Source organism: Haliaeetus leucocephalus, unplaced genomic scaffold (genome assembly GCF_000737465.1).
Source record: "Haliaeetus leucocephalus isolate CR32 unplaced genomic scaffold, Haliaeetus_leucocephalus-4.0 Scaffold773, whole genome shotgun sequence".
NCBI lineage: Eukaryota > Metazoa > Chordata > Aves > Accipitriformes > Accipitridae > Haliaeetus > Haliaeetus leucocephalus.
This window is the reverse complement of record NW_010973209.1, coordinates 2628120-2638764: the sequence shown is the minus strand read 5'-3', so window position 1 is coordinate 2638764 and position 10645 is coordinate 2628120. Positions and strand designations below refer to the sequence as shown.

The 10645-nt window shown below is 60.2% G+C and overlaps 1 protein-coding gene across 1 annotated transcript in view; it reads right to left on the bottom strand.

Moving 5' to 3' along the window:
- Positions 1-3661: 3661 nt before the first annotated feature.
- Positions 3662-10645, bottom strand: part of NTM (neurotrimin) — a 52281-nt gene continuing 45297 nt past the window's right edge. The window contains exons 6-8 of the mRNA XM_010581481.1: positions 9065-9216; positions 5877-5909; positions 3662-4241 (exon numbers count right to left, since the gene is read on the bottom strand). Of these exons, the coding sequence (XP_010579783.1) occupies positions 4141-4241; positions 5877-5909; positions 9065-9216 (286 nt within the window). The 3' untranslated portion in view covers positions 3662-4140. The remainder of the gene's footprint in view (positions 4242-5876; positions 5910-9064; positions 9217-10645) is intronic.

Genomic DNA, 10645 nt, shown 5'->3' with positions numbered 1-10645 from the left:
ACCCTGAAAACACACGGCTTGGGGGGCAGGCCGTGTTCCCCACTCCCCAGGGGATGCCCCATCTTTCTGCTCCATCAACCAGGACGAAACGTTCAACAAGCTCCCCTCCTACCGTGGGACCCGCGCCTTGCAGCTCAGACACAACCCAGATGCTGGGCATCGCCTGATCGCCTGTGGGTGCCCGGTCTCCTTGTCGCCGTGTGCCGCCGATGGAACTGCTGAGCGGATGATGGTCCCCGTTTCCCTAGGGAAATCCCAAGGCCGGCGTTCCTCGGCCATATGTCCCAGAACGGTAAGGCTGCCGGGGGCACCCGGGAAGACTGCGGGGAAGCAGTGGGGGCTGCCGGACTAGTCCGGACCCAACAGAGTCTCCCTTTGCCTTCCCTGATGTGCGAGTGAAAAGCCCGGTCCCGAGAGGTTTATCCCCGAACCCCACGACAAACCGCCCTGCCACCGGCGGCGGGCACTTGTGCGCAGCACACGGCAAAGCCGATGGCTCCGTCCCCGCACCGCTACAAGCTGCTGCAACTTCGTGTGCCACGGAGGCCTCTGCTGTCCCCCTCGAGGACCCCGGCAGAAAGGTAAGTACTTCCAAAACCCAGCAGCCTCCCCAGAAGGGGGTCCAGGAGGGGAGACCGTCTCTGCTTTGAGCCGCTCACTCTCCCCACCCCCCCCCAAAAAACCAAACCCCAAACCCCATCGGGAAGCCGGGACTCATGCGATACAACTACAGGCACTGGTAAGTGACTCTCACTTCATCCACCCTGTGCATCCCGCCACTGTCCGGTCCTCGCTAACGCTTCCCATCTTGCCGTGCCGGTTCCACTTGGCATCTGGCGATGGACCCACCTCTGCTCGAGAGAAACACCTACATACGCCTCGTCCACATCATCCCTTTTCATATCATCGCCGAGCGCCAGGGAGGCAACAAGGCCCATTCCCACCATGAGCCTGGCCACGGGGTGCCTGCTGGCTCCCTTACTGGTGGGGGGAGGATTGCCTCCACAGCCCTGCTGATGCCTGACCCATGTCCAAGGACGACAACTTTGGCCACTACATCCAGAAAGCGGGAGGGCGTGTTTCAGGCCATGATCTCTGTCCCTCCTTGCCGCCAAGAGACACCCGTATGTACGTAAATAAATTAAAAGACATAAATGCATCCATCGAGCAGCCCTGCTCTCAGCCCTCAAACCCTGGCGTCAGATGCTCCATGACCTCTCACCTAGAGCACCAAAAAATTTTCCAACAGAGAGAGGGTGAGGGCAACAGCCCCCCCCCCTTAACTTCCATACCCATCCTCAGTTGCTGGGTCAGGTCCCTCCCTGAGCCCTCCTGAGCATCGCCTCTCCTGCCAGGCTCGCTCTACCGCAGCCAGCTGGCCCAGCCCAGGACTCCCGAGACCCACGCAAAGACCTCCACGCTCTTTTCCCCAGGAGAGGCAGAGCTACACCTGCCGCCAAAGATGAAACCATCCACAACGCTTTCGCCGGTAAACCGTGGCTGCCAGAAGGGCTGGCTCCAGCGTACCCCCCCCAGCCGCCGCCTCCCATGCCGTCCCAACCCGGACCCTTGCCCAGCAGTCCCGTCCCTCGCATGGGATGTGCCATGAAGCCTTGGAGCTCACCTCTTCCCTTGCCCCATGTCGCTTGGCCGCTGCGTCTCACACCGCCAGCAACTCCTTACCGTCCATGGTGCGCTCTCCCTGTTCTCCATGCTTGTCACTCGGTTGATGCAAACTCATCGTAGGGTCAAGAAATTAAAAAAAAAAACCGCCCTGCAAAACAGTCCCGCCATCGCTAACCATCAGCTTCCGATCCTACAAAAACGTGCCGGTGGCTCAAAGAAGCTGGTGCCCCGGAGGCCACGGTCAAGGCCGAGGAATATATCTGCTAAAAGTAAGCTGCTGCACACCAGCAAAGAAATCAAGATGCCAGCCGAGACGAGACCGACGCGGCCCACCTACGCCCAAACTCCAGCCCGCCTTCCTATGCCCCTCGCATCGCTGCGTCTCTCCTTCCCGCGGGACTCACCGTGAGCATCCCCGTTGCCGGGGCGGAGGGCTACATGGAAAACCTTTGGGATCCCGGGCAGGATCCTGCGTGGGGGGGAATAGGGTGGAGTGGCACCCCAACACCCTCCCAATCTACTCACCAAAGCCTTACCTGCATCCCCGTCGGGCTTGCCAGCGAGGTCTGGGCGCCATCCCGCCAACGTCATCCCGGCCCGTTAAGAACAATTTGGTGTTCCCACCCGGAGTACCCCCCTCCCTCAGTGTCCCTCCCGGTCCCCGGCGGCGCGGGGGGAAGAGTGCGGGGTGGCCCCGGCGGCAATGAGCACCACAACCAGACGGAGCGGCCACATGGAACAATCGTTTTAATGGATAGGCAGAGAGAGCCCCCTCGCCGCCCGCTCGCCCGCCCCCGGGCCCCCCCGCCGTTGGCCATGGGGAAGGAAAGGAAACCAAGGGAGGAAAACCGACCGCAGGGGAGACGCCCACCGAAACGTATGGCGAGTCGACCGGTCCTGCGTTTCGGCTGACGGCTTGGCCACGGTGGCCACGGGAGGAGCGGCCAGGTGCCGATCGCTTCGCCTTCTTTTCCTTATTTCTTTTTGTTTTGGTTTGGTTTTTTTATATATATATATACACACACACGCGCACACACACTCACGTATACATACATATATATATATATATATATAAAAAAATATAAAACTGAGCTATATAGATCTCCCTCTGTCCCTCGGTTCATTTTATTCCACCGCGAAGGGGCCGGGGCCGCACGGCGAAAGGCGACGGTGAGGGGCCCTGGTCCCCCGTGGGCCTTCGTCCCCGCCGCGCCGGGGACCCGAAGGCGGAAAGGCGAGGGGGTTTGGGGACGCGTGGACCAAGACGCTCGCCTCGTCTTGTCGAGGACCGATACACACCTAACTCCATATACAGCATGCAGTAATGGCAGCGGAAGGACCCTGCTGGGAACCGTGGCTAGAACGCTAACAAAAAAAAAAAATTATATATATATGTATATTTATATATACTGTGTATATATATCCCATAAAAAGATTCAGCGTCTCCCTCCGCCTCGACGCGCGGCCAGTGTCGCCCGCGCCCTCAGCAGGAACTGTTCGGACGACCGCTTTTTAGGCCGGTTTTGGGGGGGGGGTCGGCGCAGGATTCCTCCTCCTCCATGCCGACTCGCCGGGTTCGCAAACCTCCTTGGCCAGTCGCCTCCTGGGCTGAGCGGCGCTCGGCGAACCGACTTCTTCTCTCTGCTGGCTCCCCCTCTCTTTTCTGGGTTTTTTTTTTTTTTTTCTCTCCCCCCCTCCCCCCCTCCCTTCTTTTTTGCATTTCTGTTGTTTAGGAACTAAGAGTTCTAGGTTCGTATCAGAAAATACAATAAAATTAACCATGACTCAGAACCCCTTATCATTCATGATGCCCACGGGTGGTACGATGAATGCGTGGCTCGACGCCGGTCTCCTTCCGCCCTTTCCGTTTGTGGCGGTGTGGTAACTGTTGAAGATCTATATATCTATACATATATATATATATATATGTATACATGGATATATATATATATATTCTGAAACACAAATGGCGGCACGGTCCACGAGAAGACGGGGAAATCTCGGCAAAGAAAAAAACCATCGCGTCTGGACGGAGGGGTCCCCACGGGAGGGAGGGAGCAGGCGGGCAGGGGCGGCGAAGGAGACGGGGTGGGGGGGTTATGGTGCGGGAGGGAGGGGTCGGAAGGGCCACGCCCCGACGGCCCCACCCATCCTCCATGGTGACCCGCGGCAGAGAGCGGCGAAAACGGGGGGAAGAAGGGGTGGGAGGCAAAAAAAAATAAAATATGGGGGGAAAAGAAAAAGACTCGGTCGCGTTGCATCTTCAGCAGGAAGCCTGGGATTTTTTTTTTTTTCTTTTCTCTCCTTTCCAAATTCCCGTTGCATTTTTTTTTTTTTTTTTGCGTGTTTTTCCTCTCTCCCCCTCCCCCGGGTGGCCTGGCCGGATACTCTCTCAATTCTTATGATTATTTTCGGAAACGGTGAACACTTCTTCTTCTTCTTTCTCCTCTCCTTTCTGCGTGCGCTTGCCGGCTGTGGTCGTCGCCGCCGCTACTCTGCGGGCCGGCTCTCGGGTCAAAACTGGCGGGCGAGCTGGGCGAGTGGGAGGGCCAGCAGCCACGCGCAGCCGCCTCGCCGCCACGCACCGTTGTTCCCGTCGTGCACTGCGCCGGGACCTGCGGGAAGGGAGAGGAAACGCCCGCGTGGTTAGCCAGAAAGCCCACAAAAAACCAGAAAACACAAAACAAAGACGACAGAACCACAGCATTTGGGTCCCTGCTATTGCACGCGGCGGCATTGCACTGTGCGAGAGCTCCCCGGGCTCGACGGCACGGTGCCGGCCCTGCTCTTTGGGATGCGACCCCCCCCGCCGTCCCGCTACGCCCGCAAGACCCTGTTCCCCAGCACATCCCCTGCTCGTCACCGCCAACCGACCTCCTCCAAGCCCCTTCGCCCCGCTCCAAAATCTGAGTTTCCAGATGCGCTTGCAGGGGAGATGACAGCTTTCGCCCAGCACCACCCACGCTCTGCCAGCCCCAGTGAGCCAGCGCAGGGGCAACCTCCCCATCTTTCCCCGTGGGTCTCCCTCGGGGTGTGTGGGGGGGGTAGGATAACCGGCTGCCCGCCCGGCGCAGACACCGTCGGCAGCATTATGCTCGGCCCTCGGCGCTCCGTTTCCCCCCGCCAGAGCTCGCATGGGGTTTGCCGTTGGTGCTCTGCCCACGGGCCTGGCCCATCTTGGGAAGAACAAGATGGGATGAGGAGGGTGGTCGAGAAAAGCCGAGCTCATCTGCGCCTCCGTGGGTCACAGCGGGTGAGGAGCTCACAGCTCACCATGGGAAAAGGATGCAGAGATTGGCCGACCCGGCAGCTTTCACCACAACGCCCCAAATTGTTGGCCCAGGGGAACGTGAGGCTGGGAAAAGATCTGGGGAAGGCAGCCAGGCTGGCACCCTGCCCGCGAGGTCCCATCGACCCGCGGTTTTGAAACCCCGGGACGTGTCCCCTCGCTTCGAAGCCCGACTGGGGCGCTGAGGGCCGTTAACCATTGGGTCTCCCACCAGTAGCCCTCTTCCAACACACTCACGGATGCCTCGCGATGCTTCCCGCTTAGCCACAAATCCTGGCGTGGCCGGGAAGCCACGCGCGAGGGCGGATCCGGAGATGCGATCATCTCCGCGCTACCTCCGTCGCCCTCCCGACAACCTACCCTACAACGACCCCTACGAGTCATCCTGCGGGCTGACTGCTCAACGCGTCGCTAATGAAGCCGCCCAGCTACGAAACCCCAAAATTGAGATGATGCCAAGCCAGCCGTCCGGTAAGATGGCACGGCAGAGCGCTGGCCACGAGTAACGCTGCCGAGAGGACTGGACGCCTCTCCGCCCCTAATGCATCCCGGAAAAAAGCCAGTAGAAGCATCCCAGAGGAGGAAGGGCCCGCCCCGAGACCCATTTTAAGCAGCAACGCGGGGAAAGCGGACCACAGAGATGTCGCCGCCTTTGCCCTGGCGATGGGGAGGAAGGCGAAGCTGCGACGGGGAGGGAGCGTGGGAGCGGGGCGTGCGGAGGGCACAGACCACCACCAGATGGGCACAGAAGGCTGGCGGGGAGGAGGCGGGATGGGAGGGCAGCCGGACAACGGCGAAAAAGCCCTAATCCATCGCTATAACAGCGGGAGCGGCGGGATCCTGGGGCGGGAAGTCGAGGCGGCGGGTGCCGCGGTTCTCGCCGGGATGGGAGCCGGAGGGGCCCGCGGGGAAACGGGGTGGGGGGAGCACTGGCGTTTGCGGGGGTCCCCGATTTACTGACCTTTCCAGGGTGTCAGAGCGGTAGTTGTCTCTTCTAAAAATTAAAGAACAAGTGAAAGTTAAGGCAAAAGGGCAATGGAAAGAGCAGCCTGCCCTCGACCCAAGGCCGGGAAAAACAAACGGATGGGGCACCGAGCGCGCTGCTGCCGCCCAAATCGCGCCCCGCTCCTCTGGGACCACGGTCCCCTCGTTCAGGAAGAGTGCCGCGTGAGCCAGGCCGCCTGCGGGACCCCAGACCCAGGGGGGGACCCGGCAAAGTCCATGGTCACACCCCGAGCAAAAAACGAAGCGCGGGGGCTGCTGTTCGGGGGATTTTGGGGGCTCAGCTCTCCCCCACGCTCCTCCCGTTCCCCTCCGGCATGGGATTGCCACCCGTTGCTCTCAATAACCCCGCAATGGCCCAAACGCATTTATCGCCCGACGTCAGCCTCTGGGAAGAGATGCGGACCACACGACGGGGGAGAGGTGGAGGGCTTTTCTTTTCCCCAACTCTGCAAAACAATGCTCTGTCACATCACAGACAGTGCCGAATGGGCCGCTGGCCTATAATAACAAGCGCTACACGTTAAATAAAGCACCAGTTGACTTCCCTGAAAAATTAGATTAAAAAAAGGATTCAAAGACGTACACTGTGTCAGCCTCTGTCACACAGTGCCGGAAAGGCTCACATTGCAGTACCCACACGGATCGATTCTCCGTTTGCTGGGGAGGGGAAACTCCGAAATGCTCGCTCGGCTTCGGGGAAAAGGGGATACTTACAAAATTGTCCCCCGGAACCTCACAGGTGAGATGTTTCTTGGGCCACAGGTAGCGCAGCCATCGTACGCGATGTGTTAATGGCCAGACCGAAGGCACCGGTCAATTTGGGACTGGTGAGCTCGGCCCCATGACGCTCGATAGTGGCACGCGGGGCTGACCACGTCGCTGCCGACTGTGGTGCGGAGTGTGTGTGTGTGTGTGTGTGTGGTTCCCGGTGGCATTGGGGACCCCCGCGCCACGAGACGAGGGAGGCCCGCACATCATGGTCCCCTCGGGTCTGTGGGGGGTGAGGGCGGCCTGGGGAACCGTTGCCCCCAAGGAGACTCAATTAATAAAGATGAAAAGGATCGTTAAATGGACGTGGCTTTACGGAAGCAACGGGTGGTCAAAGGACTCCTATTTCATTGCCCAATGGGAGTCACCATCAGACCAACAAAGCTAAGGGGCACGGTAAAATAAGCTTAGAGTTCTGTGGGATGCTGCGCCGCGTCCTGCCCAACGCTGCCGCCACTGCAGCACGAGTTCTACAAAGCATCCTTTGTGCGTTAGAAACCAAATAACTAACAGCTCTGACAAAGCCATCGGCAGAGACAAGTTGTCTTTGCTTTTGGCAGCTTTTCATCCAGTTTGCATCTGCAGATGCCTAACCGAGGTCCCACACTACTTCAGATTTTAACGTCGTAAACCTGTAGGGAATCTATGACATCAAAGCTAAGGATGTCAGGGCGCTAAGCTATGTCGGGCGCTTGGCACAGCCGCCCTAAGGTGGTGGCACAGACGGAGGTGAGCCTGGATGGCTCCGCAGTGCCGGAGGCATCAGTCCCCGTAAAAAAAGGGGTTACTGGGGACACCGATGACCAGGAAGGCTGGCAGGGAAGAGAACTAAGATAGTTCCTAGGTGACGCTAATGACAGCTTAACAGGCAGGTAAAGACGTTAACGTTCATCTCTTACAGCACAGACTTTTTTGGGGGAACAAACGGTTGTTAGGTTCATTAACATCCAAGGTTAGCTCTATATCGGGGCCGGAGGCACGGAGCCGAGCATCTGAGATGGGATGGACTCCGCCGCCACGGCGGCTCGGGGGAACTGATGCTGACAGCAGGTGAGGATGAGTCCCTCCCGTGATGCCACCCCAGTGGTGAGGCTCGGCACGGCCCCGTGGCCGAGAAGGGCAGCCCCCAGGAAAGCCCGGCATCCTCCGCTCTCCCTAGACAAACCGGTTCCCTGGCTCGGGGCTCCCTGGAACTGCATCCAGCCCCTTGCTGAGGATGATGAGAAGCGGACATCGCTTCCCAGGGCCTCGGCACGCCTCCCGTGCCACTCCGCTCCGGCACGCCGAATGACCCGACGCGTAACTTTGGGACTGCCCGCTAGCCCTGCATGCTTTGCGCTGCCGAGAGCGCGGTCTGCTAGCCCCGAGCCGCCCCACCAAGGGGCCTGGGGATGAGGAAGGCTCATCTCTCCCTCTGCTCGCCTCTGACCGTACAACAACGAGAGGCAAGGAGAAGACAAGGCTGAACAGCCGGGTGGCAAAGAGGAGAATGATGTCGGGGGCACATCGTGAGAGGAGGGAGGTCCCCGAGCCCTGCTTCTCCCGTACACTTCGGCAGTGAGGACCGCCTGCCCCGCATCCCCGGCGGGGAAATATCCCCGTGGCAGCAGCCAGGGACAAGGTCTGCCATCCACCTCCAGGTCTTGGTGGCCGTGGCCCCCTGCTCTGGCTCTGCCGCCGCCCGAAAAGGCTCGACAAATGCGTCGAGCGATCGGCGCCCATCCCGGCTGCAACTGGTGTCAGACGGACGTGTCGCTCTCATCCCAGCTCCGGCACACGGAGGAAACAGCCCCCGGAGGAGGGTAGAGAGATGCTCCCCCTCCCCGCCCTCTGCACCCTCCCATCTCCCTCTGGCACCGTCAGGAAGAACGCAGCGGGAGTGGAAAACGCGACCTGGAAGGCGGCGGAGCCATGCGGGCCGCTTACTCTTGGGTGGGCACGGGGGCGTGCCGCGCGGCAGCCCGCGGTGCGGTCCCGCGGGTTTGCCACAAGGACACCAAGCGCCACCTCTCCTCCCGACGTTCGACATGGGAGGACGCCTTCGAACGGAGGCTCTCCTAGGGTTTCGTCGGAGCGAGAGGACAGAAGCCCGCAGCTGAGTCCCAACTTTGCATCGATGGTGGACCCCAAACGCGGTGCCGAACACCTCTCAACAACGGCAGATGCGGGACCCGAGCCTGCAGTTATGCTGGGAGGCTTTCCTCGTTCCCCGGGCTCGCCGCGGCCTCCGACCCACACCCCCGGGGCAGAAAGGATCAGTGGCGAATGCACCTCTCCCCCAAAAGGCAGAAAGAGACCCGTGCCGCGTCTCGCATGTGGGCAGTCTCACCGTCAAGCCGGGCCCCCTCCCTGGCTGGGTCCCTCGGCGCTACTCACCGTAGAGGATCATGCTGGCGTTGGTGTTTCCTAGCTGGTTGGAGGCTACGCAGGTGTAGTTGCCGTAGTCCTGCTCGGAGACGTTGAAGAAAGTCAGTCTGGAGAAGAAGGCTTTGTTCTCCACTTTCAGTCCTTTCTGTCCCTCAGCCAGCCTGGGAGAAAAGCAGAAGGGGAGAGGGTCACGGGGATGGCACTGGGAGGAGAAGCATCCGCCATTTTCCATGATCCGCTATCCCCTGGTCCCACCTGACGGTGGGGATGTCAACCTTGGGGAAAAAACAGGCGTGAAGAGGAAGAAGGGGAGGTAGTGGGAGATATATGGGAGGTGGACGCTGCTCTGCTGGGTCTCGTCCCTCAGCTGCTGGCCTGCATCGTCCTCACGCCATCTGGAGGCGTCCTCACAGATGCGGAGTTGCCACCAACGGGGATGGCTTTGGGACTTGCCAAACGGCGTGCAGAGGGAGGGATGCTCCAAACCGGCACACGTGCCCAGGGAGGCTACCCGAGAAAGGCTCCTTCCCGCGCGAACACCGAAGCCTGAACCGAGCACATCAACTTCCCCAAACTGACTGGTCTCCCCCTCCTGTGGCTCCGCTCCTGCAGCTCTTTTACTGGCTAATTCCTCCTGGGAAGGGCCGGATCACCATCATCACCCCTGCCGGGCTCCGACAGCCAATCCTGCCGCCGCTTCGTGGGCGCTTGTGATCCAGCCTACTTCCGAGCAAAGCCTTTCACCTGCCACCCAAACGTCCCCCGCTTCGTATGCTCCACCTGCTCCTTTCCTCCCAAAACAGGCAAGGCAGGTGGCCCCAGCCTCCCCTCTAGCTGCCATGGTGTCTTTTTCGGCTAAACCGTGCCTCCTTATTAGCGACCTAAGTGGCTCGTCCTGTCTCGGGCTACACCACGGCCCCTCCGGGCCTCCCGGGGAGAAGCAATGCAAAACTAGGTTAAAAAAACTTTGCCCGGGGTCAGAGACAGACATTTGCTCCAGAGTGGGACCCTAGCCTGGGCTGCACCGCTCCCCTCCTCCGTCCCCCAGCCGCATCCCCGTGCCGCTGCTCAGGTGGGACGTGGGAGCTGCCGGTCAACCTAAAAGGGTGACTTTCCCCACCACGCCGGGCAGGCCGTCTCCGCAGCATAGCAAACCCTGTCTCTCGACTGCCACCGCGTTTCTTTTGCCTTTCCAAGAGCGAGGGGCTGACGCTGCCTTCCGGCCAAAGCATTTAAAAAGATGACAGGGGTTTCATCCACCCCCAAGTGCTTGGATTCGCGCTGCCGATATCGCTGTCGGCCGTTACGCTTCACCCAAGCGGGGACTGACCGTGAGACCGTAAACCAGAGGCACGGGCAGCGGCGATCCTGCCTGCGCTGCCTACCCAGATGGAGGCCAAAACCCAGCTGGCGGAAAGACGCTCCTGGAAAAATGCCCCCCTCAACTTCACCTCGTCTGTTTTCTTACCACGCCAAGTTCAATAGGAAGACCTGGCCTGCTTTTAATAGATACCGAGCGGTGGCAGCTCCCGCCGATCGGCACAACCAGCTGCCATCGGAGGGGACCTGCCTTGGTGTCTGAACCCAGCT